This window comes from Mya arenaria, chromosome 4, assembly GCF_026914265.1.
Source record: "Mya arenaria isolate MELC-2E11 chromosome 4, ASM2691426v1".
Lineage (NCBI taxonomy): Eukaryota > Metazoa > Mollusca > Bivalvia > Myida > Myidae > Mya > Mya arenaria.
This window is the reverse complement of record NC_069125.1, coordinates 37139648-37157868: the sequence shown is the minus strand read 5'-3', so window position 1 is coordinate 37157868 and position 18221 is coordinate 37139648. Positions and strand designations below refer to the sequence as shown.

Here is an 18221-nt window from a genome sequence, read left to right as displayed (position 1 = left end):
GCAAGAACGCAGGTTCTTGTTTCACATTCCTGCTTAATCTTAAAATGTGAGGGATCACTAAATATCATGTATTTGTGGTAGAAATAAGTCAGGCAAGCTTGTTGAATTTTTTTTTTAGATTTTTTGAAGTGAAAAACAGACAGGTTTGTGGTTGATATTGTCTCTCTCCATCAATTAGAACCTTCCAGCTCTTTGCACTTACTTATACCACAGATAACAGACTGGCAAATAAAATTCATCCAGTCCTATGGCTGTTTTGGCAAATGAGATTAAAGTTTTTACTTTACATTCTGAAAGTATTGTATTTATCTACAGAGTGCTGTGACAAGCTGTTTGAGCAGTACCTATCATACATGGAGAACTCTGCTAAGCGTAAGGCCTCAGTTTGGCCCTTCCAAATGATGCTACTCATCCTCTGTCCTGTAAGTACATATAGGGCACCTACATTTGGGGCCACATACTATGTAATGCCTAGTACAAGTCCATATTAAATTCTCTAACATCTTTTGTGTCCCTAAAGTATCAACACTTAATAGGGTCAGCAATGTAGTTGACAGTTATTGAATTGTTGTGCAATGTACAGTCAAACCTGGTTGAATGGTCACCTGCTTTAAAGGGTCACCTGCCTTATCGGGCCACTCCAAATTCCCCCCATACGTTTTTACTGTATAAAGTATGTGCATTAAGTGGCCAACTGTCTTAACGTGGCCGGGGCCACTATTATTTCTCCCTGTGAAGCCATAAAAACACTAATTAGCGGCCACTAATCCCTTGTCACTAACACTTCCTTAAGTATGTTTGCCAATACACAGCTTTAACTGATACTGAAGTTGATGGAAAAGAACAACAGCCTCAGATATTTCCTTTGTCCAATGAAAATGCCTATAACATCACATGATTACCATGCGTGTTCACTTATCGAGAGATCATGTTTATAACACGTCAGCGAATGTTTCGATCAGAATTGACACACTTAATGAAGATATTTTGATAATTACGAAGATAATTGTCAAATACCGATAAAGAACGCTGTATATGATAATTATGAATTTAAAGTTTGCACTGTTACTTGATGGTGTGAAACGAGTTACGATGTGTATTCATTTCTGATTAATTGTCAAAGTGCTCGGCTTCATACTTCTACAAACAGATACTTACATTGCTTTGTTTTTGATATTCTTTTTAATTTTGGTTATGGCTGACAATAAAATAAATCAGAAGAGTTTGACTCTAAAAGAAGTGTCGAGTATATTCAATTATTAGAAAACGGCCGTAGTGCAAGAAAAACTGTGGACGGACTCAAATCAGTTTCTTGCTTATGCTAACAATTGAAATCCAAACACTAAAAGACAGAGGAATATAACAGGAAACGAGGACTCAATGAACTTGAGATGAAGTGACGCAAAGGAAAATGAATGATAACATTAAAAATTGAACTTAAAAATGTACATGTAGTTGTGTGGACTATTTTTTTTTTATGCTATGTATTAGCTTTTATAGATTGCATTATATTTGTAATTTTGCAATAAAGTTGTTTTTTCTACATTTGTATTCAACCTTCTTTAATGGTTCTGATGATACTGATTGTGGGGTGAGGTGGTGGTTAAGATACATAATCAACCTCTGTTTGAACAAAGCCTAAGTGTCAGAAAAGTCCAACCTGGACTAAGTGTCCACCTGTAGTAAGCAGCCACTTTTACCTTTTCCCAAAGGTGGCCACTAAATACAGGTTTGACTGTAAATGAAAATTTGACTTTGTAAATGTAATTGTAATTGATATACTATTAATGTTGACATCGATGGCAAAATTGGTATCTTTTTTTTCTCCAGAAAATCCTGGAGGAGATCAACAATGCAGATGGTGGAGCCCCCTGCTCTCAACAACACTTGAAAAAGGTAGGGAATCTTGAACAGTCGAGGCCTGTTTTTTTTTAGACTATAAGTATCTTGCATTTGTTTTGAGGCCTGCCTTGTGCTTGAGGTACAATTTGCTGATCTGGATGCATATGACAAATACTTATTCTTGTAAACAAACCTTTAACGTATTAAAATTAAGTTTGGTCCATTTTATAAAACTGCACATACATTATTGATAACTGATGTCATGATGCATAGAAATTTGGGTCCCTTAGCATTGGCAGTGATTTATGACTTGATTCCTGATGTTTCCCTAGAAATGTCTAATAGACAAGGTTATAAAGATGATAACAAACCATTACATTTGTAACTTACAGTTGGCAAAGGTGCAATGGTACTGTATGCCCATCGTTGCTAGGCTTTATTTGCTAGTTTCACAGTCATTGAAATTATGTTTTTGGATGAACAAGCTTGAATTCTTACACTTGTGCTTAGCGTTAAACAAATCAACAAACCCCGCTGTTCGAGTTTGAGCAAGCCTGCAAAGCATTTTACCACTGCATGGCTTGCAGACTTATGCTCATTTCGACCACTGCATTCACGTACAAGAATAAATGATTCCATTTTGCAAAAGAAATATTTCATTGATAAGAAAAGAAAACTGTAGTCAATGGTAACAGCTGTAATAAGCAACTTGCTGAGGGTGCAGCGATGTTGTGTGTCCATCTGTGCCAACTTTTTTTTAAGCAGACACAAATTTTTATAATATGTTTTTCCATTCATCTTTTCAGAAACATTTCATTGACGAAGTGAAGAAAACTATAGCCAATCATCACAGCTGTAACAAACAACTTGCCGAGGGTGCAGCAGTGCTGTGCGTTCGTCTGTGCAAAGCATCCACCTACATCTCCATACACGACAGGCTCAATGTGCTCTTTAGTCTCGTGCAGTCAATCATTGGGGATTTGAAGGTGAGGAGTGAAGAGGGGTGAGATTTTGTTCTCTCACTTTTGTTATGTTGCCTGGTTAGTATGGCAGACATATAGGGATCATGTGTTTTGTCCTCATCTGTGGCGTCACATTTTCATTTTTATTTTTCCTTAAGGATTTATTTCCAATTTTTTACTGAACTTGCTTTAACAATGTTGATGGTCAAAATATCTTGAATGAGTTCCATCAACAGCAAGATCACACTATATACTCCAGAGTTGTGGCCCTTGAAGTGAATTTTACCAAACTGACTTTTCAAACAGGGTGCTCCCAGCGGCGACATATGCTTTCGTGGAATTCTTGTTGTAAATGAGGCTGGACCTTATGTTTTGTGAAAATAAAGAAACAAGAGACTAAGTAAATACAAGTTAACTATAATTTATTTTTAATCTATGGCATTGACAAACAATGGCAGAAATTAATACAAGATTACAAGTATTTACATTTTTGCTTTTGCTTATATTCTTGTGAAAAAGGTAGTCTTCTTGATATTGTTAATGGGTCCCAATTTTGGTCTCATTTTAGGAAGAGAAATTAATCCTATAAGGGGAGACTAACTTTTCTCAATAACAGACCACAGACTCCCGAAACATTGTGTCAACGAGAATGATTTATTTTATGTTGTAATAATCTGTTTTGTAAAGTTGTAAAAGAAAAAGGTTGAAACTTAAATAATTTTATTGCTCCATTTCAGTCACTTCTATTCAACCCACCGCCCAACAGTAAGACATTTTCCCGGGGCCAGAATATTGTGGGACAGGATCTGGACCTTTACATTGATTGCTTCGTCTCCTGTTTCCGTATCACCCCGCACAATAACGATGTGCTGAAGGTGTGCCTCAACACACACTCCCCACCCATCTACCACTTTGTCCTCGTCAACGCGCTACATAGGATCATTACACAGGTACGTGTTTGAGATTTTTTGGTAAATGAATGATTACAGCTGCACTCTCACAGATTGACCGTTTTGAGAACATTTTTATCTTTTTGTCTTGGAATGAGCTAATTTTTACGTAAATCTCTGGAAATCAGAGCAACTAGGCTGCCAACAAAAGATCAGATCGCAGTTTTTCATATTTGGGTTCATATTTGGATGTTTTATGGCTAAAAGAATTACTAAGCTGTAAGAATGAAAATGAAACATTTTGGTAGTTTTCCAAACAATTGAGATCTGTGCTATTGTAAGTTATATTATATGACTGAATTGAATGCATTGATGCCAAAATAAGCTGATTCTGAAACAAAAACTGAAATAAAAACCGTCTGAGAGTGCAGCTTTAACAGTCTTGTCATCTTTTGTTATTGCATTGGTTGGCAAAAAAAATGTTCCAAATGAAATGAGGTACCAGAATGCATTGTGTGTTAAATGTCAATGACATTTGCTAAGAACAGTCGTATTCATATCAGAACAATATGCTTAACTTTAAAAAAAATTATGAAAACTAAATTAGCGGCAAAATGATGATATCAGGGAAATGATCTAACATAGTGTTACACTCGATTTTGCAGCGATTGAATCAGAGGTTAGATTTATCTGAAATACTTCTGACGTGTATATAGTCACTGTTAATAAGTCTGGAAGATTATGTTTTTGTGGGACAAATACAGTTTTATTCTGGTAATATGTCCAACTTTTACAAGGCTCTAAAATGAAGAATTATCTTTTCAGCGGAGGCTAGCATGGTGGCCCAACATTAGCATAATCTACAACAAGGCGGCAGAACTGCGGAACATGTTCACAGACACGCTGAACAAAGTGACACAAGGCATGACAAGCCATACCGCACCCAAGTCCTCCGTCGCCGGCGGCCTTTCTTATGTAAGTTCAGTCATTAAATTTGTACATTTGGATGACAAAGTTCTGAATTTTTTCACTAATGCTTAGCATCCAAAACTTTCAAAGAGCCCTGCTATATAAATTCAAGAATTTGAACAAGCCTGGAACCAGGAGTGCATTTTACCAGTGCTCAGCTAAAAAGCTAGAGCTTATTTTGACCACTGAACAATCAATTTTTAGCTCGCCTATTCAAAGAATATGGAGGACTTTACTACTCACCCAGGCGTCGGCTTCTGGTTAAAGTTTTAGGGCAAGTTGGGATTTTCACTTATAAGTGCAATACCCTTCATTCAATTGACTTAATACTTTACACAATTGTTCAGGGCCATCACATAATGAGGTTAGACAACTCCATATCATCTTTTATACAAATTATGGCCCCTGATTGACTGTTGAACTTAGGTTAAAATTTAGGGCAGGTTGGGATATTTATTGATAACTTCTATACCCTTCATTCAATTGACTTAATACTTCACACAATTGTTCAGGACCATCACACAATAATACATAACTCCATATTATCCTTAATACAAGTTATGGCCCCTGATTGACTTAGGTTAAAGTTTTAGGGCAGGTTAAAGTTTAAAGGCAAGTTGGGATTTTAATAAAAAAAACTTATATACCCTTCATTTAATCCACTTAATACTACGCAGAATTATTGACGACCATCTCACAACAAGGAACGTAACTCCATTTTAACCCTACATACAAATTATGGCCCTTGAATGATTTTTTTTTAAAATTTTTCTTTTGATTTCTATTGAAAGGCACATTTTTATATTCTTAACCGCATTTTCATATTGAATGACTTGCATCATTGTTCGGGCGGGCTGGTGGGAGGGCAGCGTCAAAGTCACCCTATGTATCAAATAATTTTAGCTTTTTAGCTAGGTTTGACATAAAGAGACCAAATTTGGTAAATACGAAGAGTTTATGGAGACCATTTATTGGAATGCATTTGAGGCCCCTAGGATCAAGGTCAAGGTTACTATTTATAGAAAAAGGGTTGGTATTGAATAACTTAAGTAAGGGTCTACATATTGTGACCAAACTTGGTATATAGGAAGAATTTATAGAGACCTTTCCTGAGATTGTGTTTTGGGCTCCGAGATTTATGGTCTAGGTCAAGGGCACTGTTGCTAAAAATAGAAATATGGTTAGTACTAAATAACTCGAGTAAGGGTTTACATAGTGTGACCAAACTTGGTATATAGGTCAAGTTTATGCAGAGCTTTCATGGATTGCCTTTTGGCCCCCTAGGGTCAAGGTCACTGTTTCTAAAGAGATTAATGTTTCAGTTATGGTTGACATACTGTGACTAAACTTGATATGTAGGAAGAGTTTATGGATGACTTCCATGGGATTGTGTTTGGGGCCCTTAGGATCAAGGTCACTGTTACAAACAATAGAAGAAAGAAGTTGAAACTGAATCTCTTCTGCCAATCATTAAAAACCTGGTTTTGTCACATCGCGATTCTTGTTCACTTTTTAATTTGATAGTTTTATTGCTTTTGAGAGGCACTTAATACATCGTTATTATATTTACTTCGAAGTCAAAGCGGCGTAGTCGAGCAGATAGGCAGTGTGAGGAATCAGGTGACTTCAAAGGGGTTCTCACATGGGTCATGTCTTTTTGTAAAAAAAGTTGTTGAGAAATTGATGTCATGTACTTGTTTCTTTACATCGGTTGTGACCCGTGGTTACCCATGTGAGAATCGCATTGGAGCCACGGCATTCCTCAGTGTGATAGAGCAGATTGAAGGGTCCGTAAGATACTGATGATAAGTTTAACTATGAATAATTCTATTCAGATGACGCGGTTCACCATCAGCAAACTGGGCAAGCCTGATGAAACCATGACAACCTACCGCTACCTGCTTTTATGGATTGTGAGACTCATACACGCTGACCCGAACCTTATGCTTCATGTAAGTATAGACATAGACAATGGCTGTGCTCCGTATAAGAGAGCAGTTTTGTTATTTTTCACTATTGGTATGATGTAATCAAGTGTCTTGTTTTGATTTTGACCTTTGTCCTAATTATGTTGATTCGTTGCAGTTAAGAAAGAATATATGTAAGAAATTATCAAAGATTGTGAAATTCAAGCCATTGGCCATATTTTGCTAACATTTAAAAAATCAGTCTGTTTAATATTGGCAGTTGGTAAATCTATTCTCCAATTTGTGAGTACTCGTATTACAATTTTTGAGTGTTTTTTTTTAATTGTCGAGATTATAGCCTTGGTGTCATTGGCCGTGTTGTCAACATTATTGGCATGCAGATGAAACTTGGAACCCATGTAACCAGAGACAAAATAAAACATATAAAGAAAGGCCCATAAATTAAACTCTGACTGTAATATTTGTTTAGTTACGCTCCTTAATTGACTAAAATAAACAGGAAAACATTCGCTCAGCTGTGCTCTTGTTGATACATGAAGTATGTAACTATTGCAGAACCAGGGTAAGCCCGGCCATGAGATACAGAGCAGCACTCTGGAGCTGATCAATGGCCTCGTATCACTGGTACATCAACAGTACATGCCCGAGGATGTCGCGCAGGAAGCCATGGAGGTATGATTAACTGTTGATTGGCACATTTTTTTTTTTTTTGTAAAATAAAGCTTGTCTTAGTGATAACTTGACAATGCCTTGACCTATGGTCCTCAAACTTTACTTGAAGGTTGGGCGTGACCAGTAGATGACCCCTATTGAATTTGAGGTCATTGACTTGAAAGTATATATCATTCTGTATTTCTTGTATGAGAAAGGTAACCAATGGGCATACTTTTTGCCTTGCAATAAGTGGTGTGTGGATAATTCCATCTAAGCAGGCTATTTGTTGCTTAGTAAGTCCCAATTTCTTGAAAATCCTTTAGTGTAACTGTATCTTATGTCATTTAACAATATTTCTTACATAAATATGATTTTATGAAACAACAAGTAGTTTATCTTATTTATCTCAAATATTGTTTCCTTTAAAAGCCACAAAATTTTCTTTAAAGAAAATAATATACGGTGTCTACAAAACCAAAAATAGCGTTTTAGGCTTGATCCTTTTATAAGTGACTGAAGATGTTTCACAATGTAGCATGGGGCATGGTACAAAAAAGTTACTTCACCCAACTTTTGTGATGAAAACAAATATTACTCCTGCATGTGTATAATTTCAATAACTTGGTTGTGGGGTGCTGTAACTATTAATTATATTCTTTGCAGGCATTGCTCTGTCTCCACCAGCCTGTGAACATTGAGTTGTGGAACCCAGAGGCACCCATCAACACTTTCTGGGATGTCAAGTAAGCTTAGGCAACTTGCTGTTAAAATCATTTAGTTTGTAGTAAACAGATATACTTTTCAGTGTTAAAACTGGTCTGAAATGAATGTGAGTAAAGAATTACTGTCGCCAGCTTAAGAGCTTCTGTGCATATAAAATTGGCAATCCAATGTCAGCATCTGTTGCCTGTGTTGCTCTTGTTTTGCTACATTGTGTCATCAGCTGTGTAAAGTTCTTCTTTAGGCTTTGAAAAAGTGAAAAATGAATCATTAAGCATGCCTGAAGATATTATCTGTGTAAGTTTAAACTTATTTATTTTTACAACAATTTTTTTGGAAACAAACTATGGCAGCTTATATTAATCACTCTCAGTGGAACGATGTTGCGCGAGAGTGTGGTCTTGTGTTATGGAGGAAACTCGAGTACTGGGAGAAAACCCAATTGTCCCACTTGGTGACCACAAACCAAACTCTCATGCGCCCAGGCTGGGAATCAAACCTGGGTTGCCTAGGTGAGAACCAAGTGCACTTACCACTGCACTAACTGGACAATCTGTGTTGAATAAACCACACATAGTATTGATAATTCCTTGCCTACCCTATCCATTGTGTTTCAGTTCCCAGGTTCTGTTCTCCATATCCCAGAAGTTGATTCAGCATCAGATCATCAACTACACCGAGATCCTCAAATGGCTACAAGAGATCCTTGTGTGTCGAAACGCTTTTCTTCAGAAACACAGCTCTAATGCGAACGCCGGCAGTAACATACCTGTCTGCAAACAAGCACACATCAAACTCGAGGTGTGTGGAATAATGTCTCAATTTCTTTCCACTAATATTAGTTTAGTTAACCTTATTTAATTTTACAATGATTGTGAAACAAGCTATTGCAACTTATATTAATCACTCTCGTTGGCACGATGTTGCGCGAGAGTTTGGTCTTGTATTGTGGGGAAAACAAGAGTACCCAGAGAAAACCCTTTTGTCCGGCTTGGTGACCACTAATGCAACTCAGATGTGCCCAGGCCGGGAATCGAACCCGGGTCGCCTTGGTGAGAAGCGAGTGCGCTAACGACTGCGCTAACCAGACAACCAACTGATTACTACTAATATTGAATCAAATAATTTGACCGTACTTTCAAGACATGAGGTATAAAAAAAGAAAAAAAAGTCAAAGAATCAGAAATTCATCCTATTAAAGAATTGATACAACTGCCGTTACCTGTTGCAAACATGGGTTAAGAATTAATTTTGGAGACGTCAAAAATGTTAACAAAAACATTTACAACATTTTTGTCCTTATTTTGCCCCTGTAGGTTGTGTTCTTCATGTATCTGTGGAGTATTGACATAGACGCAGTGTTGACAGCCATGTCATGTTTCCACCTCCTCTGTGAAGAAGCTGACATACGCTGCGGAGCCGATGAAATGGCTGTCACACAGTTGCTGCCAAACTACAATGTATATACCGAGCTTGCAGCAGCCTCCACTGTGCTGACGACAGGTATGATGTTCTGTAGAGTACATTATTAGTATTTGTCTTTTTCACTGCGTGGTTGGTAAGATGGCTGCGCCCGAGTTACTGCGAAACTATAATGGTACACTGTGTTGGCAGCTGCGTCAACTCTGCTCATGACATGTGCAAATGAAATATTATTTTAATCAATATAAAGTGGCCTAATTTAAGGCAGACTTATTTTCTTTAAATCGCTGTGGTGAAATAATTGCCACCATGGTAAGTCCCAGTGCTTTAAAGTACACAGAGCTTTTTGAAGGCTCTCTCGTTGTCCTATTTTCGTAATCGACCTCTGGTGTACTTTTGACTAATGACGTTTAAATCAGTAAAAAAATCTTGGTCATATTTTAAAATGGTTGAACCAGCAGTGGCATGTCCCTTGTAAATAGAAATAAATATTGTATGGCATTGATAGATGAAGAGTTATTGTTACATCACGATGTGAACTTGACAACTCAACAGAAGAAACAAAACAGCTTCCTGTTTTAAAGTAGTTTCCTGTCATAAAGTCAGTGTTATGAAAAAAAGAGAGTACTTTTTGTGCTGCCATAGCTGAAAAAAGCAATAACATTTAATACCAGTTTCTGTTATGATAATCAGTCTGGCCATGACACTATATTTAAAAATGAGGTCACATTGCACTGTGTCTGAAAGCTAAATATGCGATGCATCAGATGGATACATGATTAAGTTGCCAAGTAGAGATATGATTAACAGCATATTAAATGATGACATAAAAGCCAAACATGCTTTCTGCTGTCTTTATTTATACATGACCATGTTTTGCATATTCTTCAAAAAATTTCTCTGCAGGACGTGCTGCCCTTCAGAAAAGAATCATGGCATTATTGCGCAAGATAGACCAGTCTACTCCGGGCACATCACAGGTAAGTCATAGAAATGAGAATTGTTTTGGATTTTTTTTATTTGTTTTGTTGATTGTTTTTATGTTTTCTAAGCTTAATATACTGCTTGTTTTTAGCTCACCTGTCACGTAGTGACAAGGTGAGCTTTTGTGATCACTCTTCGTCCGTCGTCCGTCCGTTCACAATTGCTTGTGAACACAATTGAGGTCACAATTTTGATCTAATCTTTATGAAACTTGGTCAGACTGATCATCTCTATAAAATCTAGGTCAAGTTCGATATTGGGTCATCTGGGGTCAAAAACTAGGTCACTAGGTCAGTTAGTAGAAAAACCTTGTGAACACAATAGAGGTCACAATTTTAGCCTAATCTCAATGCAACTTGGTCAGAATGGTCATCTCTATAAAGTCTAGGTCAAGTTCGATATTGGGTCATCTGCGGTCAATAATTAGGTCACTAGGTCAATTAGTAGAAAAACCTTGTGAACACAATAGAGGTCACAATTTTAGCCTAATCTCAATGCAACTTGGTCAGAATGATCATCTCTATAAAATGTAGGTCAAGTTCGATATTGGGTCATCCGCGGTCAACAACTAGGTCACTAGGTCAATTAGTACAAAAACCTTGTGAACACAATAGAGGTCACAATTTTAGCCTAATCTCAATGCAACTTGGTCAGAATAATCATCTCTATAAAATCTAGGTCAAGTTCGATATTGGGTCATCCGCAGTCAATAACTAGGTCACTAGGTCAATTATTAGAAAAACCTTGTGAACACAACAGAGGTCACAATTTTGACCTAATCTTTATGAAACTTGGTCAGACTGATCATCTCTATGAAATCTAGGTCAAGTTCGATATTGGGTCATCTGGGGTCAAAAACTAGGTCAGTAGGTCAATTAGTAGAAATACCTTGTGAACACATTAGAGGTCACAATTTTAGCCTAATCTCAATGCAACTTGGTCAGAATGATCATCTCTATAAAATCTAGGCCAAGTTCGATATTGGGTCATCCGCGGTCAATAACTAGGTCACTAGGTCAATTAGTACAAAAACCTTGTGAACACAATAGAGGTCACAATTTTAGCCTAATCTCAATGCAAATTGGTCAGAATGATCATCGCTGTAAAATGTAGGTCAAGTTTGATATTGGGTCATTCACAGTCAATAACTAGGTCACTAGGTCAATTAGTACAAAAACCTTGTGAACACAATAGAGGTCACAATTTTAGCCTAATCTCAATGCAACTTGGTCAGAATGATCATCTCTATAAAATCTAGGTCAAGTTCGATATTGGGTCATCTGCGGTCAATAACTAGGTCACTAGGTCAATTAGTACAAAAACCTTGTGAACACAATAGAGGTCACAATTTTAGGCTAATCTTAATGCAACTTGGTCAGAATGATCATCTCTATAAAATCTGGGTCAAGTTCGATATTGGGTCATACGCAGTCAATAACTAGGTCACTAGGTCATTTATTAGAAAAACCTTGTGAACAAAATAGAGGTCACAATTTTAGCCTTATCTTAATGAAACTTGGTCAGAATGATCATCTTAACATAAGCTAGGTCAAGTTCCATATTGGGTCAACCCAGGTCAAAAACTAGGTCACTAGGTCAATTAGTAGAAAAACCTTGTGAACACAATAGAGGTCACAATTTAAGCCTAATCTCAATGCAACTTGGTCAGAATGATCATCTCTATAAAATGTAGGTCAAGTTCGATATTGGGTCATCCGCGGTCAACAACTAGGTCACTAGGTCAATTAGTACAAAAACCTTGTGAACACAATAGAGGTCACAATTTTAGCCTAATCTCAATGCAAGTTGGTCAGAATAATCATTTCTATAAAATCTAGGTCAAGTTCGATATTGGGTCATCCGCAGTCAATAACTAGGTCACTAGGTCAATTATTAGAAAAACCTTGTGAACACAACAGAGGTCACAATTTTGACCTAATCTTTATGAAACTTGGTCAGACTGATCATCTCTATGAAATCTAGGTCAAGTTCGATATTGGGTCATCTGGGGTCAAAAACTAGGTCAGTAGGTCAATTAGTAGAAATACCTTGTGAACACATTAGAGGTCACAATTTTAGCCTAATCTCAATGCAACTTGGTCAGAATGATCATCTCTATAAAATTTAGGTCAAGTTCGATATTGGGTCATCCGCGGTCAATAACTAGGTCACTAGGTCAATTAGTAGAAAAACCTTGTGAACACAATAGAGGTCACAATTTTAGCCTAATCTCAATGCAACTTGGTCAGAATGATCATCGCTGTAAAATGTAGGTCAAGTTTGATATTGGGTCATTCACGGTCAATAACTAGGTCACTAGGTCAATTAGTACAAAAACCTTGTGAACACAATAGAGGTCACAATTTTAGCCTAATCTCAATGCAACTTGGTCAGAATGATCATCTCTATAAAATCTAGGTCAAGTTCGATATTGGGTCATCTGCGGTCAATAACTAGGTCACTAGGTCAATTAGTACAAAAACCTTGTGAACACAATAGAGGTCACAGTTTTAGGCTAATCTTAATGCAACTTGGTCAGAATGATCATCTCTATAAAATCTGGGTCAAGTTCGATATTGGGTCATACGCAGTCAATAACTAGGTCACTAGGTCATTTATTAGAAAAACCTTGTGAACAAAATAGAGGTCACAATTTTAGCCTTATCTTAATGAAACTTGGTCAGAATGATCATCTTAACATAAGCTAGGTCAAGTTCCATATTGGGTCAACCCAGGTCAAAAACTAGGTCACTAGGTCAATTATTTTTATTTACCGGTGATATTTGAACATAAATGTCTATGTTTGAGAACTTTCAGCTGTTTCATATATCTGATAAATATGATTATCATTTTGCAAGTGCAACTACCGACTCTTAAATAATGTCTATTTGGATTTTCTTGTATCATTCTATTTATGGCAGATATTAATTGTTCTTATTAAGACTTACAATCACATTATATAAATATTTTTGGATTTATTATTGATTTACATAACCATACGTAATTCTACTAAATTTTATTTCCAATTTATAATAATATCTTTTTAGATTTTTTTTTATGAAATTGCCTTTTTAGCTCACCTGTCACTTTGTGACATGGTGAGCTTTTGTGATCGCCTTTTGTCCGTCGTGCGGCGTGCGTCGTCCGTCAACAATTTACTTAAAAGACATCTCCTCCTTAACCGCTAGGCCAATATTAATAAAACTTCATAGGTTCCTTGGGTTGTCTTCTATCAAAGTTGTTCAAAGAATTCAATTCCATACAGAGCTCTGGTTGCCATGGCAACCAAAAGGAAAAACTTTAAAAATCTTCTTCTCCCAAACCACAAGGCTTAGGCCGTTGATATATGGTAGGTAGGATCACCAAATGGTCCTCTACCAAGATTGTTCAAATTATGGCCCTGGGGTCAAAATTGGCCACGTCCCGGGGGTCATGGGTTTTCTCTATATGTTTATAGTGAAAACTTAAAAAATCTTCTCCTCTGAACTTACTTGGCCTAGAGCTTAGATATTTGGCATGATTCATCGTCTGGTGGACCTCTACAAAGTTTGTTCAAATTATGGCCCTGGGGTCAAAATTGGCCCCGCCCCGGGGGGTCATGGGTTTTCTCTATATGTTTATAGTGAAAACTTAAAAAATCTTCTCCTCTGAACTTACTTGGCCTAGAGCTTAGATATTTGGCATGGTTCATCGTCTAGTGGACCTCTACAAAGTTTGTTCAAATTATGGCCCTGGGGTTAAAGTTGGCCCCGTCCCGGGGGGTCATGGGTATTCTCTATATGTTTATAGTGAAAACTTCAAAAATCTTCTCCTCTGAACTTACTTGGACTAGAGCTTAGATATTTGGCATGATTCATTGTCTAGTGGACCTTTACAAAGATTGTTCAAATTATGGCCTTGGGGTCAAAATTGGCCCCGCCCCGGGGGTCATGGGTATACTTGATATGTTTATAGTTAAAACTTCAAAAATCTTCTCCTCTTAACTTACTTGGACTAGAGCTTAGATATTTGGCATGATTCATCGTCTAGTGGACCTCTACAAAGTTTGTTCAAATTTTGGCCTTTGGGTCAAAATTGGCGCTGCCCCGAGGGGTCATGGGTTTTCTCTATATGTTTATAGTGAAAACCTTCAAAAATCATCTCCTCTGATATTACTTGGCCTAGAGCTTAGATATTCGACATGATTCATCGTCTAGTGGACCTCTACAAAGTTTGTTCAAATTATGGCCCTTGGGTCAAAATTGGCCCCGCCCGGGGGGTCATGGATTTTCTCTATATGTTTATAGTGAAAACTTAAAAAATCTTCTCCTCTGAACTTACTTGGCCTAGAGCTTAGATATTTGGCATGATTCATCGTCTAGTGGTCCTCTACAAAGTTTGTTCAAATTATGGCCCTGGGGTCAAAATTGGCCCCGACCCGGGGGGTCATGGGTATTCTCTATATGTTTATAGTTAAAACTTCAAAAATCTTCTCCTCTGAACTTACTTGGACTAGAGCTTAGATATTTGGCATGATTCATCGTCTAGTGGACCTTTACAAAGATTGTTCAAATTATGGCCTTGGATTCAAAATTGGCACCGCCCCGGGGGTAATGGGTTTTCTTTATATGTTTATAGTGAAAACTTCAAAAATCTTCTCCTTTGAACTTACCTGGACTAGAGCTTAGATATTTGGCATGGTTCATCGGCTAGTTGACCTCTACAAAGATTGTTCAAATTATGGCCTTGGGGTCAAAATTGACCCCGCCCTGGGGGGTCATGGGTATACTTGATATGTTTATAGTTAAAACTTCAAAAATTTTCTCCTCTTAACTTACTTGGACTAGAGCTTAGATATTTGGCATGGTTCATCGTCTAGTGGACCTCTACAAAGATTGTTCAAATTATGGCCTTTGGGTCAAAATTGGCCCCGCCCCGGGGGGTCATGGGTTTTCTCTATATGTTTATAGTAAATAAAATCAAAAATCTCTTCTGAACTTACGTTGCTTAGAGCTTAGATATTTGGCATGATTCATCGTCTAGTGGACCTCTACAAAGATTGTTCAAAATTGGCCCCGCCCCGGGGGGTCATGGGTTTTCTCTATATGTTTATAGTTAAAACTTCAAAAATCTTCTCCTCTGAACTTACTTGGACTAGAGCTTAGATATTTGGCATGATTCATCATCTAGTGGACCTCTATAAAGATTGTTCAAATTATGGCCTTGGGGTCAAAATTGGCCCCGCCCCCTTGGGGGTCATGGGTTTTCTCTATATGTTTATAGTGAAAACTTCAAAAATCATCTCCTCTGAACTTACGTGGCTTAGAGCTTAGATATTTGGCATGATTCATCGTCTAGTGGACCTCTACAAAGTTTGTTCAAATTATGGCCCTCGGGTCAACATTGGCCACACCCCGGGGCTGATGGTTTTTCTCTATATGGGTTATAGTGAAAACTTAAAAAATCTTCTCCGAACTCACAAAGACAAATAACGTCTTAATTTAAACTGGATAACATATTTAGTACACATACCAATTTTCAATATGGGCCACATACAACAATTAATTACAAATATACATATATAGATACACACGTAAAATCAAGTAGTGACAAGAGCTTAGATATTTGGCATGATATACCATCTAGTTGACTTGTACCAATATTGTTCAATCTTTGGCTCTGGGGTCAAAAAATGGCCCCACCCGGGCGGTCATGGGTTTCCTTATATATGTATATGATGAAAACTTAAGTAATCTTCTTCTCCGAAACCAAAAGGCGAAGGCCTTAGATATTTGGTATGAAGCATCGTTTATCGGACCACTATTAAGATTGTTCAAACTTTAGCCCTGGGGTCAAAATTGGCCACGCCCCGTGTTCATAGGCTTAGGTTTTCAATATTTGTATATAATGGAAGAATGTGCAATATATGACAGGTGAGCGATTCAGGGCCATTTGGCCCTCTTGTTTATGTATTAAGAACTCACGTGTTCAACTTTCCATGTATTAAGAACTGACAGGTTCAACTTTTCATGTATTAAGATCTTGCATGTTCACTTTTTAGCTCACCTTAGCCGTAGGCTGAGGGTGAGCTTTTAGGATCGATGATTGTCCGTCGTCCGTTGTCCACACTTAGTTTGTTAACACTCTAGGGGTCACATATATCTGGGGTCAAAAACTAGGTCACAGAGCCCAAATATGGAAAATCCTTGTTAACACTCTCCAGACAAAATTTTCAGCCTTAATATCCTGGAAATTTGTCAGAAAGGTTGTTTCGATGATTTCTAGCTCAAGTTCGAATATGGGTAATCTGGGGTAAAAACTAGGTCACAGAGCCCAAATATGGAAATACCTTGTTAACACTCTCAAGGTAACAATTTCATACATCAGAGAAGCCAAATCCCTGTTATTGCCCTTTTAATTATCAACAAGTCTATAGCACAAAGTTTAACTGAGGTGAGCGATATAGGGCCATCTTGGCCCTCTTGTTATGTTTTCTAAGCTTAATATACTGCTTGTTTTTATGTTTTCTAAGCTCAATATACTGCTTGTTTTTATGTTTTCTAAGCTTAATATACTGCTTGTTTTTATGTTTTCTAAGCTTAATATACTGCTTGTTTTTATGTTTTCTAAGCTTAATATACTGCTTGAAGGTAATGTGTTATTAGGAGTTGGTTTACTCAGTGAACCTTATACAGCAGTGACAGACATGTACTTTGATCCAGTCTCATTGAGCTTCATACTAAAAGGCATTGAGTATGCTAGTCCATTGTGTTTGGCATATATACAATCACTGTTAAGACATTCCCCTTTTTCATGTACTGGTTAGAAACCTCTTTTCGCCCGGAAATGGAGGGTTTTCTTTAATAACTTGAGAAATACTGAATATCATTGAATGAAATTTCACAGACAGAAAGTTAGGTGCCTGATCTAAAATTCAGTTTTATCATATTTATAATGTATGGTTATTTTCACATGAAATCATGTGCAAAACATAAGTAAAATCCACTGAAATTGACAATGAACTGTATCATTATTTCGCCCACTTTAGTAAAATGTAATCATTCAAAAAAAATCTGGAAACAATATTCCTGATTGGCAACAAAATTGTTATTTCTTTCTGTTTTCTATAAAATCTTACATATTGCTCTGGGTTATTTCAGTAAAACATATAACCCACGGGGGGAAGGCAATTATTTAAATAGTACTCGTATATGGATGGTCTATAGTCTATAATCCCCCCCTGAAACATATATGGTGTATTTTAAATATTGGTGATAAAGAGCTAATTTTCTGAAAAAAATATTAGTTTTCTTAAGTTTAAGCTTCAATTGAACACAGTATCATTTGTATGAAAAACAATCATACTGGAATTGCTAAAGAACAATTTTACAGGGTGTGCTAATAATTGGTACGGGCGAAAAAGTGGTCCTTACCAGTAACCCTAAAGACAGACAGGTCTAGTGGTATAAGTTTCAACCTATCACCCAAAGCGCTGTGGGTTCAATTCTCGCTAGGATTACTTACTGTGAAATCATTTATATTCGTTGGCATGAAATTTCGTGGTTTGCCGAAAAAATACAATTTCGTGGGTACTTGAATTCGTGGTTTTTCATTTTTGGAAAAAAAATAGAAGCTGCGATCGTCCTAGATCGTCTGCATTATCTCAACGCGCTGGCCCTTGATTTCCGTCTTCTACGTCACATGGTTTATGACACTTGCTATTGTGGTAGGACAAGCCAATTAGTGCATATATCCATGTCAATAATCAATTTAATTGGAAATTAAGGTCATGTAATCGATTAATTGTTTCATTGAAGAAATAAATCGAAAACTGTCATCACTCACATCTTGTTAGCCTGGAAATTTTCATG

At 37.1% G+C, this 18221-nt stretch overlaps 1 protein-coding gene across 6 annotated transcripts in view; it reads left to right on the top strand.

The window, feature by feature from the left end:
- LOC128231230 (neurofibromin-like) overlaps positions 1-18221 on the top strand; it is a 108123-nt gene that overhangs the window by 18323 nt on the left and 71579 nt on the right. For all 6 annotated transcript variants that reach the window (XR_008260320.1, XM_052943765.1, XM_052943766.1 and 3 more), the window contains exons 9-19: positions 316-422; positions 1831-1896; positions 2649-2828; positions 3542-3754; positions 4520-4669; positions 6499-6615; positions 7147-7263; positions 7909-7988; positions 8583-8766; positions 9282-9468; positions 10294-10367. Coding sequence is in view for 5 of the 6 variants with exons in the window: in XM_052943765.1 (XP_052799725.1) it covers positions 316-422; positions 1831-1896; positions 2649-2828; positions 3542-3754; positions 4520-4669; positions 6499-6615; positions 7147-7263; positions 7909-7988; positions 8583-8766; positions 9282-9468; positions 10294-10367 (1475 nt within the window). In the remaining variant the exon portion in view is untranslated. The remainder of the gene's footprint in view (positions 1-315; positions 423-1830; positions 1897-2648; positions 2829-3541; positions 3755-4519; positions 4670-6498; positions 6616-7146; positions 7264-7908; positions 7989-8582; positions 8767-9281; positions 9469-10293; positions 10368-18221) is intronic.